Genomic DNA, 15,680 nt, shown 5'->3' with positions numbered 1-15,680 from the left:
AGCCCGAAGGGCTAGAAACCTATTGTATTTGTTAGTTAGGGTTCGAGCCCGAAGGGCTAGAAACCTATTGTATTTGTAGGTTTTATTATTCTTCTTATTATTATTCTGCCATAAAACTGATACTGCCAGCCCAAACCGTAAGGCCGACAGAGCTGAGACTTGGTCAGATGGTAGTAGTCCTTGTCGCTACTCAGATACACGGAGCCAGCCATATCGACCCATAGGTGGCGCTATAGCAATACCAAACGCGTTTGCGCTTGTTACTCCGAAACCGTTTGTCGCACACCCAAGTGTCTTATATCAGTGTAATCACTGGCTCAAAACTTAAAAAACGTATATCTCCGATTTCATTTCCGCCATTATAGATTTTTCGGTAATTAGCATTTTATGAAAAAAAAAAAAAATGAACTAGTCCCTGGATTTTTGCCCTATTGGAACCAAACCAACGCTGATGAGTTCTGTGGAGTGTGAATATGAATAATTATTAAAAAAAAGTTCAATTTTCAATTCACGGTCGCTAGGTGGCGCTAAAACATCCAAACCGGAAGTAACATATTTAGCTAAAATGGCCATAACTCCTGAACTGTTTGAGATATCTTCATGGGGCTTGGAACACATGTGTAAACCCTCAGTCCGGGGTCACAATAAAAAGACAGTGGCGTTTGGCCACTAGATGGCGCTATAATTTGAATGAGCTAGAAAATGTCTATAACTACGCAACAGTTTGCCCGATTGACTTATTATTTGGTATGGTGTGTCTTTGTCTCATTCTACATAAATATCTAAATGGACATTGGCGTATATCAAAAAACATGGCCGCCATTGGTCGATGAAGTTTGAGCACTCATTACGCCGGGTTAACGGAGGCCGATCAAAACGCCACTCACTGGGCTTATTTGTCTCATGGTCCTGACGGTGTGTAAGAAACATGAACTTATTCGGCCACCTGGGGGCGTAATAGCGCTTTTGGAGTGCATGCACAACTGTGTATCACGTGATATTTGACATTTACCCAAACTATGGTTATAATATGATAGTACTCTTCATTCTGAGCAACTTTGCCTCTGGAACAACTTCTATTGATCAAACGGTTCGTGAGTTATCGCTGATGATGTCAAAAACCTACTTTCGCGAACTAGTTCCTGGTTTTTCAACCGATAGGAACCAAACCAATGCAGATGACTTCTGTGGAGTGTGAATGTAAATAATCATTGAAAAAAAGTTGAAATTTTTCTTTCACCGCTGCTTAGGGACGCCAAAACTTAAAATGGTCTGAGCCTATCACATTAAAATGGCCATAAATCCAGAACGGCTTAACATATCATCATGGGGCTCAGATGGTATGTGTAGACCATCACTCCAAGGTCACATACAAAGGAAGGTGGCGTTTGGATACTAGGTGGCGCTAAAACATTAAAAAAGGCAAAATGTACATGTATTTTGGTGGCCTGGACAACTTTGTGTCATGTGACATTTGACTAATACACAAACTATTGATATCAAACGATAGATCTCCTCATTCATAACAACTTTGCCTCTTGAACCATTGATGTCTATCAAATGGTTTGTGAGTTATTGGTGATGATGTATAAAACCTACTTTTGCAAACTTGTTCAAAGATTTTCAAGCAATTACAAAATTTCCACCACAGTACATTTCTCTGGACTCTCTAGGTCAATAATCATCAAAAACATGTTGAGTTTTTTTTTGTTTTGTGACCATAACAGGGTCCTTTATTATATTAGCGTGAAACAAGTGTGGTGAAGGTCACCACTCCTTAATAATTAATCCAACTGACTTGCCATTAAGTACTATTATACATATTATGACACAAAACAAGCATGCAACATGTGATTCTTATCGGAAGAGGCATGCCTTCACAACAGTCAAAAAGGTGAAATATCATACATTTAAAATTACTATTTTAAACTTGTCTTTAATAAATACATCATTTGCTAGTCAAATTGCTAATCAGCCAGTCACATAGCATAAACTCAATCCATTTTGGCATCTAGACGTGGTAAACACACTTGCTGAAGTTCAAACCGAGCATCAAAATGGAGAAACAATTGGATATATGGTATGGGATATATTAGATAACACATACCACCTGAGGATTGTTGCCAACCATGTCCATGTTTTGATGGCTACTTCCAGCAGTAAAAAAAATCGACCATGTCAGAAAGCTCAAATGATCTCAAACTGGTTTCTTGAACATGACAATGAGCTCACTGTACTCCAATGGCCTTCAGAGTCACCAGACTCAACCAAATAAGCATCACTTAAATGGCAAGGTCTTCTGGAATATTGTTGCAGACCATGAATGTGAATCAATTATCTATTTAAATTGGTCGTATTTTTTTTATCAATTCTTCAGAACAAAAAATAAGCTATTTTGAAGAATGTGCATTGTATTAAAAAAAAGACCTATATCTGTGCAATAGAATGTTTTAGAGACACAGGAGTTGCTTTGTTTTGCTAATGGCTTCGTTCTTTATCAATTGACAGCTGCCAAGCCACACCCTTAGCAACCAAACAGATTATTTTTTGCAATCGTCTAGCCAGACCTACATCTCTGCAGTAGAATATTATAAAGACACGGGGCTTGGTTCGTTTGACTTGTGGTTTGATGTGTTATTAATTGACAGGTATTAATTGACACCCATGGCAACCGAACAGGTTAGCTTAGCAACCGTTTAGTAAGATCTCTATCTCTGCAACAAATCATCATAGAGACATGAGAAATGGTTTATTGCACTCGTCCCTTAGGTATTATCGGTTTACGCCCGTTTTTGCATACGAGTGTACGCATGCATGGTCTGTATTAAAAGTTACCAACCGTTTCTGTCATATTTCTTGGTGTGGAAGAGTGTCATTCGTTGTGGATTTGTTACGGTGCCATTCCTGAGCCTAGTTGACAATGGCAAGGCCAATAGAGGCCTTAGACTGCTCGAACCCGCTAAATGCTGCTTGCAGCTTTAATTTTATTCTTATTATTATTCTGCCCTAAAACTGATGCTGCAGCCCAAACCGTAAGACCGACAGAGCTGAGACTTGGTCAGATGGTAGTAGTCCTTGTCGCTACTCAGATACACGGAGCCAGCCAAATCGGCCCATAGGTGGCGCTACAACGATGAAAAGCGCGTTTGCGCCTTATACTCCTAAACCATTGGTCGCACACCCAAGTGTCTTATATCAGTGTAATCACTGGCTCAAAACTTAAAAAACGTATATCTCCGATTTCATTTCCGGTATGCAAATTTTTTCGCTAATTTGCATTTTATGAAAAAAAAAAAAAATGAACTAGTCCCTGGATTTTTGCCCTATCGAAACCAAACCAACGTTGATGAATTCTGTGGACTGTGAATGTAAATAGTTATCGAAAAAAAGTTGAATTTTCCATTCACGGCCGCTAGGTGGCGCTAAAACGTCCAAACCGGAAGTGGCATATTTAGCTAAAATGGCCATAACTCGTGAACTGTTTGAGATATCTTCATGGGGCTTGGAACATATGTGTAGACCCTCAGTCCGGAGTCACAATAAAAAAAATGTGGCATTTTGGCCACTAGGTGGCGCTATAATTTGAATGAGCTAGAAAATGGCTATAACTACGCAACCCTTTGCCCGAATGACTTGATAATTGGTATGGTGTCTCTTTGTCTCATGCTTCATGAATATCTAAAAGGACATTGACGTATGTCAAAAAACATGGCCGCCATTGGCCAATGAATTTTGAGCGCTCATTACACCGGGTCAAAACGACACTCGCTGGGCTTATTCATCTCAAGGTCCTTAAGGTCTGTAAGAAATGTGAACTCATTTGGCCACCGGGGGGCGAAATAACGCTTTAGTAGTGCTTAAACATTTGTGTATCATGTGACACTTGACATATAACCAAACTATTTGTATTATATGATAGATCTCCTTATTCTAAACAACTTTGCCTCTAGAACAACTTCTGTCGATCAAATGGTTTGTGAGTTATCGCAGATATTGATAGAAACCTTTCTTCGCAAACTTGTCCCTGAGTTTTTGACCGATCAGACCCAAACCAATGTAGATGACTTGTGTTGAGTGTGAAGGTAAATAATTATCAAAAAAAGTTGAAATTTCCTTTCACGGTCGCTTAGGGGCCCCAAAATAAAAAAATGGGCGGAGCCTATCACATTTAAATGGCCTCAAATCAAGAACGGTTTAACATAACAGCAAGGGGCTCAGGAAATATCTGGAGACCATCACTAGGATTTCACATAAAAAAGAACGTGGCGTTTGGACACTAGGTGGCGCTATAATAATAAAAATGGCATAATGCACATGTCTTTTGGTAGCCTAGACAACTGTTCGTCACGTGACATTTGAGTAATACACAAACTATTGATATCAAACGATAGATCTCCTTATTCATAACAACTTTGCCTCTTGAACCATTGATGTCTATCAAATGGTTTGTGAGATATTGGTGATGATTTAAAAAACTACTTTTTCAAACTTGTTCAAGGACTTTCAAGCAATTTCAAAATTTCCACCTCAGTTCATTTCTTTGGACTCTCTAGGTCAATAATCATCAAAATCATGTTGAGTTTTTTTTGTTTTGTGACCATAACAGGGTCCTTTATTATATTAGCGTGAAACGAGTATGTTATATGTCGATACTCCTTAATAAATAATCCAACTTACTTGCCATTTAGTACTATTATACATATTATGACACTTAACAAGCATGCAAAATGTGATGCTCATAGGAAGAGACATTCATTTCGATGGCTTTCTTATAGAGTCACCAGATCACAATGCATGTAGCTTTGCTAAAGGAACGATAAATATGTGCAGGATAAAGGTGTGTAGTGTGCGTGTGTGTTTATGGATATCATTTCCCTCTGTATCATATGAGTTTGAATGCACTGTATAGTTCTGTATGTCTTGTGTGATCGAGAGTGTGCATGTGTGTGTAATGAAATGTGTCTCACAGGAAGACAGTGTTAGAAATATAATGTATTACACATTAAACGTTGCTCCATATTTACACATCTATAAATATAGCACATGTCTGCTTGCTTTTAAGATGAGTGTTGATATATATATATATAACAAAGCTTTATTAGATAAAACCAGTTTAATTGCATGTAAACCCAAATTGCTACTCAGCCAGTCACATGGCAGCAGCTCAATAAATTTAGGCATTTAGACATGGTAAACATGACTTCCTGAAGTTCAAAGCAAACATCAAAATGGGGTATATTGTATTATGTGAGGTGTTTGTATAAAATTAAGCATAATTTAAATGCCATGGCATTCTAGAATATTATGAATGTGAATCAATGTATCTATTTAAGATGCTCCTGGCCTAAAGCCTTAAAAAAAATGTATACACGTCTATCATAATGTATGGCAGGTGCCATGCCACATCCATAGCAACTAAACAGGTTAACTTAGCAACCATTAAGCTAGACCTATATCTCTGGAACAGAACATCGTAGAGACATGAGAATTGGTTAATTTCACTCGTCCCTTATCTGTTTAAACCTGCATATGAGTGTAAGCATGCGTGGTCTGTATTAACCGTTGCTGACCATTTCTTTCATTTTTCTGGATATGGGTAAGTGTCATCCGTTGCGGATGTGTTATGGTGCGATTCCTGACCGTAGTCTGCGAAGGCAGTTGACCTTAGTCCCCTTAGACTGCTCGAACCCGATGATTACTGCTTGCAGTTATATTTTTATATTAGATCTTTTTCATTTCACAAAGCTTTATTACCGCCTTCTGTTTCCAGCCTGCATCATGACAAAATTTTCTGTTTGGGGTTAACTATGTTAGTTTAACAAATGTTTTTCCTAAAGTTTTTTTTTTTTGGAAAAGAGAGGCAATTGATACACTTTCTTAAAGAAAATATACATGTAAAATGACTAGGATGTTTTTACCTTGGAAAATTAGCTATCTATGTAATCTACTAGGTGTACAGATTCAGTTCTGATTTTAAATATCTATTTGGCAATTTTTTACTTACATTTCTAGTATTTTTTTTTTTCAAAAAATAGGTAAATCAAAAACTCACTGGAAATATCCAATATAGAGCTTTTTGATTTCCTATTTTTCTATTATTTTCTTCTTTTTCTAATATTTATGTTATTTCATTTTCTACAAAAATGTAAAAAAAATTACAGAAAATCAAAAAAGCTCACTGGAAATATTTTTTCTATTCTTTCCTTGTTTCTATAGTATTTGATATGATTTAATTGCATACCAAAAATAGGTAAAAAAATACATAGCAAAATCAAAAACTCACTGGAAATATCTACTGTATTTTCAATTTTTTTCTAATAGTTCCTATTATTTGTTTTTAATGGCAGAAAAATAAAAAGCTCACTGGAAATGAAGTGTACACAAACTACACTTTTAATATAAACAAAAAATATTATTACATTGACTACAATGGTATAAAAATTTGTGGAATCGTTGTCCTGCTACACAGCATGCATACAGTTTTTGGTACAATAGATAATTCATAATATATTTGAATAAAACTCAAAGACGTCAAGTTGCACGTCACATTTTGGCAACTGCTGTAAACTTGCTTATCTGTATTGGATTAAAAAGAGCAATAAAAAATGTTCAACTCATATATGTGTATCTCATATAGGGTTTCACAGGCTCAACATGTGAGTACGAAGCCCACACCTGTGGCAGCCTCCACTGCAAAAATGGCGGTACCTGTGTCTCCGGTCAGAAGAGCCCTAAATGCTTGTGTGTCCCCGCCTTCAATGGTCCCGAGTGCCAGGATCCCGCAGAAGGACACTGTAAGGACAACCCCTGCTACAACGGAGGCACCTGCGAGTATATCTCAGAAGCTCCTTACTACCACTGCATCTGCCCCAGCGGCTTCAATGGCCTCTTCTGCCACATCCTGGACTACAGCTTCCGAGGCGGCACAGGGCGAGACATCACGCCCGCTCCTGAGGTGACGGTCAGCTGCGAGGTACCAGAGTGCTTTAAGAAGAAGGCCAACAAGATTTGCGACAGCACCTGTAATAACTACGCCTGCGATTGGGACGGAGGGGACTGCTCGCTGAACTTTGTCGACCCGTGGCAGAACTGCTCAGCCGCGCTGCAGTGCTGGCTTTATTTCAACAACGGGAAGTGTGATGAACAGTGTCACAACGCTGGATGTTTGTATGACGGGTTTGACTGCCAGAGACTGGAGGGCCAGTGCAAGTGAGTGGTGTTTCATGCTTTAAAAATACTTCAGGTTACAAAGTGTGTCGGTTTCTAATCATTTTTGCTTCTCCTAAAGTCCACTGTACGACCAATACTGCAAAGATCACTACGCAGACGGCCACTGCGACCAGGGCTGCAACAATGCCGAGTGCGAGTGGGACGGGCTTGACTGCGACGGGAACGTCCCCGAAAAGTTAGCCGCCGGAGTCCTAGTTCTCGTCGTCCACATTATGCCCGACCAGCTCCGGAACAACTCCTTCGGGTTTCTGCGGGAGCTCAGTCGGGTTCTCCACACAAACGTGGTTTTCCGGAGCGACGGCAAGGGAGAACTCATGATCTACCCGTATTACGGTAATGAGCAGGAGCTGAAGAAGCACAACATCAAACGCTCTCTGGACAGCTGGGCCGACGCTTCTGGTAATGTCCTGAACTCTGTGAAGAACGGCATCTACAATATTGTGGTGGAAGGAGGAAGACAACGCAGAGAGCTGGACAGCATGCAGATCAAAGGGTAAGAATGTGAAAATATGGGCATGTGTCTACGAGAATGAACGTTATTTGTAACTAGTTTTCTGTCTGTTACGGGTGCTTGAATCCAGGCCTCATGTAGCATTTTGTCTTATTAAGTGACGTTGCTTCATTTTATCGTTGTTTTCCATCAGCTCTGTGGTATACCTGGAGATAGACAACCGTCAATGCTACCAGCAGACCTCCGAGTGCTTCCAGAACACCAACGACGTGGCAGCCTTCCTCGGAGCTTTGGCTTCCAGCGGCAATCTGAATGTGCCTTACTACATCGAGGCGGTCACAAGTGAGTGTTAAACGCACACAGGTAGGCACGAGCGTCGTCGCGTGCCTAGCGCATTCCCATAATTCTCTCAATCAAGAGCGGCCTCCCGTCTTATTCAGTTGTATTCCAACCGCATTCACCACCGCCAACCTTTAACCCTGCACCATGAGCCGCCTCCTACGGCGGATTACAGGGATCGCTTTGAAGTTTGTGTGTTTCTTCCATATAACAATGAAGCAAATGCGTATCAGACGGACTGAACAATCAATGCAGCAGTCTGGTGCCAAATCCACCGGCTTCGGGCACCGAAACAGCTAATTGATACACACTCATTTGTCCCAACGAGATACTCTAACGTACGTACGCACGACGTACATCTGAAATGGTGGGGGCTGGCGCAACCTTAACCTTGTTGAACGTAGCAGGACTTAATGGATCTCCAAGGGTTTAAGTGAGCAGAGTTTATCATTTCAAAATCGTTAGCGGAGAGAGCCCAGAAAAAAACGCGGGAGGAGAAAAATTGATCGGGAGTGTGCTAGAAGTTGGGAGTCTTTGTTATCTCGAAAATCCTAATAAATCCGTCGTCTTTACAGCTTAAAGTGTGCGCAGTAATTTGAAGTTCATTAATCCCTCTCTTTTTTTCCCCTTAAAGAAGAAGTGGTAAAGTTGTCTCCAGGGCTGAGGAAGGGGAGAGGAGGTGTTCAGTTCCCTCTTTTCTTTCCTCCTTCGTTTCTTATTTGCCAGCTCATTCTTTTTGATGAAGAGCGGTTAGCAATTCTGATTACCTCGAACGCGCATCTATCGTCCGCCCATCTCCGGGTCGACACGAGGCGATTTGCTCTTCAACTTCGCGCGAGGAACCGGACCTGGAGCGCCGTCCCGCACTTTTGTGGTTCTGACATGTCGACCCTTCTTCTTGTTTCAGGCAGGATCGAGGAGCCTCCCTTAGAGCTGTACCCGGTGTACGTGGTTCTTGCGGGACTGGCGCTGTTGGCCTTTGTCGCAGTGGGAATGGTCGCCTCTCGAAAACGTCGCCGTGAACATGGCCAACTTTGGTTTCCAGAGGGTTTCAAGACCAGCGAGCCGAGCAAAAAGAAGAGGAGAGAGCCGGTCGGCGAAGACTCTGTCGGTCTGAGGTCAGTATGCCGTGACATCTTTGGAGATCGGGTGGCATGAAATAGTTTGGAAGTTTGAATTAAGATTTTGGATGGATGTAAAGCTTTGCTCTGTGATGGAATGGTTGGGTTTGATAGATGGATGTTTATAAAGTGCTCGGAGAAATTTGTATAATGGGACATTTTTGTGTGAACAGGCCACTGAAGAACTCCGACATTTCTTTAATGGATGACAACCTGAATGAATGGGGCGAGGAGGAAACGATGGACACCAAACACTTCAAGGTGAGCAAAGCAACCCATCAAATTCTTCTACGATGAGACAAATCAAGCAAACCATATTTATTTACAAATCATTGCTTGATAAATAATATATTAAAGTAATACTCACTGGAGAAGCAGGTTTTTGAATGTGTTCTTTTTCTCTGTCAGACTGAGGTGCAGGCGATGCTGGATTTAGATGATCAGACGGACCACCGGCAATGGACGCAGCAGCATCTGGACGCAGCTGACCTGCGCATTCCCTCCATTGCCCCTACACCCCCTCAGGGCGAGATAGAGAACGACTGCATGGACGTCAATGTCCGGGGACCAGGTTGGCCCTTGTTATATCTTGCATAATATAATTTTAAACACATTTTAATATACATTAACAATAGTTATTTATTATATATACAGCATTATATATAATGTTTGTATATTTATATGTATATATATTTTCGAATTTAATTGAATGTATATATTATTTACATATATATATCATTAATTTATTTTATTTATAATTATACATGTATTTACTTATAAAATGTGTTTGTTAATTATAATTATACTCATTTTTATAACAGTTGTCATCTTGTATATACTGTATACTGTGCATATATTAAATTATATACCGTTATATCCTATACTATTTTATATTATTTGTTGTTTATAACATAATTTTTTTATTCTTTAAATATAATTAAAAAATGAATAATAATAATATTAATGTAATAATATAATGCATATTATAACTTTATATTTAACCATAAACCTTTTAATCAGAAGCTAAGAATATGCCTCAATATCTTAAATTAGATGTTTGACAAAGAGATTGCAATATGTTTTTATTTATTAGAATATTGCAGATTTTTAAGGCAGTGAAATTAATAGAAAGATGAAGAGGTCGTGTTCGTTTTGATTTCTTTTTGAGAACCAATGCAGTAGGTGTCTTTGTTCATAGACTACACCTGTTCTCTGGTTTGCGCAATGTGTATGTGTGTAGAGCGCTGGGTTGAGAAACTGAATGGAGCTTTAAGTAGGAGTTAATGCTCAGGGCCCCGAGGGAACAGAAATGCACTTCAAAGACTCTGACTGAGAGCTAGAAATCCTGGACTGTGATTTTTATACCAGTTTTAAAGATTATTTTGTTTTGTTTTACAATATTCAGATCATCTTGCATGTGTTTTGTTAATTAAAATGCTCAGATGGTCTTTTGATAAGCACTGTTTCAGATTGTCAAAGACAACATTCTTTCGCAAGATTTTTCCTTTTCTGGGGGATTGATGTTTTTAAATCGACCGAATCAGGTCTGATCTGGGAATAGCGGTCCGTTTGAAGCTGAGAAGCCCCTGTCGAAGTCAGGGCAGAAAACAGCTCCTTAGAGATGATGATACTCAGTTTTACCAGCGATTGAGATTTCAAAGCCCGGCCTCCTTCCCCCGGCCTTACCATAGCATCACGCTTCATTAAAATCCCTTATCGAAGTGATCTAGGGTGACTTCGATTTGTTTGTTTCCTTTGCGTCTGTTACTTCACTTTAAGAAATAAAACGTGTTAGTTTGCCATCAGACAAGGCTCAGTCAGAGGAGAATGTATTGCTCAGAGGTTGCATTTTACAGCTCATTAGGAGAAATTAAGAAAGCAAATTATAAAATGATTATGAAAATGAATATAAATACTTAAAAAAAATATCTAGATGAATTGATAGTATTGGCAAATCAGAATATTATAATCAACAGAAATGATTAATTTTATCCTCTTCAGATGGCTTCACCCCTCTCATGATCGCATCCTGCAGCGGGGGAGGACTTGAAACAGGAAACAGCGAGGAAGAAGAAGACACCACCAACGTCATCAATGACTTCATCTACCAAGGCGCCAACCTTCACAACCAGACGGACCGTACGGGCGAGACCGCCCTGCACCTGGCTGCCCGCTACGCCCGCTCTGATGCTGCCAAAAGACTTCTGGAGGCCAGCGCAGACGCCAACATTCAAGACAACATGGGAAGAACTCCTCTACACGCTGCAGTGGCTGCAGATGCGCAGGGAGTTTTCCAGGTGTGTGAGATGGGAATGCAATGTGATGTTGCTTATTCACAGTGATGAATATGTGCTCAATTGTAATATTTTGAATCTAATTAATTCAGAATTTTTCTATTATTTGTCATCCTGCAGATTTTGATTCGTAACCGTGCCACAGACCTAGACGCCCGCATGCAAGATGGCACCACTCCTCTGATACTGGCAGCGAGACTGGCGGTCGAGGGCATGGTGGAGGAACTCATTAACTGCCACGCTGATGTAAATGCTGTCGATGATTTCGGTATGATTTAATTTTTCTTTTTGATATAAAAAATGCTCTGTGTTAAAAAATGTAACACAAGTCAACCTATTTGCTTACAACATGAATTTCTTTACACAACTAAAGCATTTAAATGATTGTTTTTTTTATTGGTTATTTTAACTAGATCTAAGGGGTCTTAACAAACTTTTAATGAGACCTCAATATGACATAAAATAATTTAAAATAAGACAAAACCTAATTTTGCGAAACAACTAAAAATCATGATATTTCGTAGCGTTTGGTTATTTTTAACAGGTATTTTCCTAGTTAAACAAATACCTAGAATATAATCAGCATCTTAAAAAACATCCCAGACCGCACCTCATGGAGTTGGTTTAAAAATGTGCAAATCAGTATAGGTAAGCATTTGAATGAAACAAATATAAAAGAAGGTTTAGATAGAGTTATTATAGTTTTATTATGAGTTTTGTTGTTTTTATTAAATTTTTAAATAAAAGGACCAAGTCACATGACATAATTTAAGAATATTTTACCATCAAGATGAGAATTCTGTCACCGTTGTCATTTTAAACCTTTGTCATTTTCTTTCTTCTCCAAAAACTTCTGATAGCAACATTTTTCAAAATATTTTCTTTGGTGTTAATGTGTTGTGCAGAAGATATATTTATCTTTTATAGAAATAATATTTTGCCTGAAATGTTTAAGTCAGTAAATATAATACCCTTGTTTTTCGACAACAATGTTTTAACAGTTGACTCGTAAAGTGAGATTTTGTTTGACTGTCACATGTTTTACAATTGTGTTTTTTTCTGTCTGTAGGTAAGTCTGCTCTTCATTGGGCAGCTGCTGTAAATAATGTGGAGGCTGCTGTGGTGTTGCTAAAGAACGGTGCAAATAAAGACATGCAGAACAATAAGGTAAGAGCACTTGATAGTATGGTATCTAAAAATGATACTTTCTAGATTTACTATAGACATTTTACACCAATACATTACGAGACTCTTTTATCTGACATACAGTGCACTTTTTATGATTTCTCTATATATCGCCACCTCTGTTTGAAACATAACATTGTGAATCTGGGTAAAATAAGGAAATCTTTGTTAACACCAAAATGCTTTTGGCTTACAAATGTTTGTTTCCCATGTTCAGGAGGAGACCCCTCTGTTTTTGGCAGCGAGGGAGGGAAGCTACGAGACCGCCAAAGTTCTCCTCGAGCATTTTGCCAATCGAGAGATCACCGACCACATGGACCGTCTCCCACGAGACATCGCTCAAGAACGAATGCACCACGACATCGTGCGGCTCATCGACGAGTACAACCTGGTCCGCAGCCCCCCCATGCACAGCGCTTCCATTTGCACCACCCTTTCTCCACCGCTCTGCTCTCCCAACGCCTTCATGGGAGGCATGAAACCCTCCACCCAGAGCAAAAAAGCCAGAAAGCCCAGCGCAAAAGGCATCGGGTGCAAGGACAGCAAGGATATGAAAGTCAAGAAGAAGAAGAATCCGCAAGACGGGAAGGGAAACTTGTTAGACAGCTCAGCCGTGCTCTCACCGGTGGACTCCCTGGAGTCGCCCCACGGGTACATTTCAGACGTCGCCTCGCCGCCCCTGATGACATCACCATTCCAACAATCACCTTCTATGACACTTAATCAGTTGCAGGGAATCTCAGACAGCCACATGGGTGTCAATCACCTGGGTATGACCAATAAGCAAGACCTGACGCACATGCAGTTTGACCCGATACTCCCTCGCCTCACCCATCTGCCGGTGGGCGGCTCTAACGGATCATCGGGAATGAACGGCCAGTGCGAATGGCTCGGTCGGATACACAGCGGTATGGGTCAGCCGAATCAATTCGGAGCCTTGAGGAACACCTCAGGTCACCAATCCAACCAGCACGGTCTCATGACGTCTCTCCACAACGGCCACCCCGCTGCCACCCTATCTCAGATGATGAATTACCAAGGCATGCAGAACACGCACCTGACCGTGCAGCCGCATTTACTGCAGCAGATGCAGCAAAACATACAACAGAGACAGCAGCAGCCGGGCATCCAGCTCCAGAGCTCCAACCCCAGCGGTGTGAGCCAAAATTTCATCGGCGGTGATCTGGGTGGACCGGAGCTCCAGCAGGGCACCGGGAACAGCATGCCCATCCATACGATAATCCCCCAGGAGACCCAACTGTTAAACCCGTCCTCTCTGGGTCCCAGCATGGCCGGCACGCAGTTCCTAACACCACCCTCCCAGCACAGTTACTCTGCCACTATGGATGGCAACACGCCCAACCACCAACTCCAAGTGCCTGAGCACCCTTTCCTCACACCCTCGCCGGGTTCACCCGACCAGTGGTCCAGCTCCTCGCCCCATTCCAATATGTCGGACTGGTCCGAAGGCATTTCCAGCCCTCCCACCAGCATGCAGTCGCAAATAGGACACATACCAGAGCAGTTCAAATAAATCTGATTTTTTAAAGCCTGCACTCTTTCAAACCAGAATTACTTACATGTTTTTTTTATTTATTGACGTTTTATTATTTATGTTTTCACCTGTTTTTTGGGGGGCAAAAAATATCTTGATAATAATAATGAAGTTTTAAAATGTCATGCAATATATAATTTTATATTGCTCACATGTACACACTGGGTATTTATTGGTCTTAAAATTGCCTCTTTTATTCAGTTAACGATTGGCCGTAATTTTTTTGATTTGTTTTACCTAATTTTGTAAAAATTTGTAAAAATGTATGGGCATTTTAGAAAGCATGTTTTTTTTTCACAACAAACTTCAGTGTTAACTAGATTTGTGTTGTCTGAAACAAGCTGCTTTGCCGTTATCAGAAGACGAATGACTGATGAAAAGTTCTTGTAATTTTTGTTCTGGTTATGTTCTCATTCCTTTTTGTTACAAAGTCTATACTACAAATGAAGTAGTGGTGTTGTTACCGTTAAGCATTAAGTATAGTTCCGGATGATTTTGTTCTTTCTTTATCACATATTAAATACCTGCAAAAGCAGATTTCTAAACGTTCGCTGTGAGTGTGGATGTGAGTGAGGATCTGAGGGAATACTTGATGTCGACTTGTGTGAAACGGGTGCAGTGTCAAGTGCTCTGTATTTTTCCTCCAGTTTTGTGGAATTGGTCACGTGGCCAAAAGTGTCTGGGGTTTTATGGAGGTGTTTCAAATTGAACTTCTCTTTATACTGTACTTCCAGTTTTGTAACTTTGTTTGAGCCTATGGCTACTGTAAATAGATACACTGTATGCGTTTGTCATGTAAACTTGATTTTGTTTCAGAAATCTTATGTGTGCCATGGAAATTTTACATATTTTAATGTTATGTAGTTACAGTTTCTATCATACGCAGAACGTATATATTTTTCTCAGTGTCACTGGGGTAGAAACAAATATAAGAGACATATACACCGAATGGTTAGAGGATACGCCTTATAAAATTACACAGTTAGATGATTTATGACTCACTATTTATTGTCCAATAGTTTGTCTGAATATAAAGGGACATGGTGGTGTCATATATGATCCTCTCTCAGTATCCGTGATTATTTTTCAGAAATATACACAGCACTGATTATAAAATATGTAAATGTGTAGTTTACACCCAGAGATTTTTCTGTCGGTTCTACGGTCTGTAAATGTTTCTTTTTTGCATAATAAAAGATACCAACGTGTATTGAGATTTCAGTCTCCTGTGTGTTATATTATAGCTTTTATAACCAACTGTTATCTAGCTTTTTCCTCACACTTTCATCAATACACACGTGAGCAGAATAACATACAGGTCTGAAGATCTTAACGGAGGTAGTAGATATGCCATTAGTGTCTTTGTTTATATGTAGCCTACAGAAAATTATATTGAGCATGATAAAAAGCAGGTTTTTCCCTTCATCTTTGGTTCTTTTGAAAGGATTCTGGTGTATATTATTTATATAAGATTTATCTAGATTTGCACCCCAAAGAAAAAGTGC

The 15,680-nt window shown here is 40.0% G+C and overlaps 1 protein-coding gene across 1 annotated transcript in view; it reads left to right on the top strand.

The window, feature by feature from the left end:
- Positions 1–15,391, top strand: part of notch1b (notch receptor 1b) — a 42,474-nt gene extending 27,083 nt beyond the window's left edge. The window contains exons 25-34 of the mRNA XM_056745459.1: positions 6,638–7,209; positions 7,289–7,723; positions 7,875–8,023; positions 8,928–9,138; positions 9,315–9,402; positions 9,550–9,712; positions 11,143–11,438; positions 11,556–11,703; positions 12,505–12,602; positions 12,838–15,391. Coding sequence (XP_056601437.1) covers positions 6,638–7,209; positions 7,289–7,723; positions 7,875–8,023; positions 8,928–9,138; positions 9,315–9,402; positions 9,550–9,712; positions 11,143–11,438; positions 11,556–11,703; positions 12,505–12,602; positions 12,838–14,154 — 3,477 coding nt within the window. The 3' untranslated portion in view covers positions 14,155–15,391. The remainder of the gene's footprint in view (positions 1–6,637; positions 7,210–7,288; positions 7,724–7,874; positions 8,024–8,927; positions 9,139–9,314; positions 9,403–9,549; positions 9,713–11,142; positions 11,439–11,555; positions 11,704–12,504; positions 12,603–12,837) is intronic.
- The last annotated feature ends 289 nt before the right edge of the window (positions 15,392–15,680 follow it).

Source organism: Triplophysa dalaica, chromosome 4, assembly GCF_015846415.1.
Source record: "Triplophysa dalaica isolate WHDGS20190420 chromosome 4, ASM1584641v1, whole genome shotgun sequence".
Classification (NCBI taxonomy): Eukaryota; Metazoa; Chordata; class Actinopteri; order Cypriniformes; family Nemacheilidae; genus Triplophysa; species Triplophysa dalaica.
The sequence above is the reverse complement of the archived record's forward strand: the minus strand, read 5'-3'. Positions and strand labels throughout refer to the sequence as shown.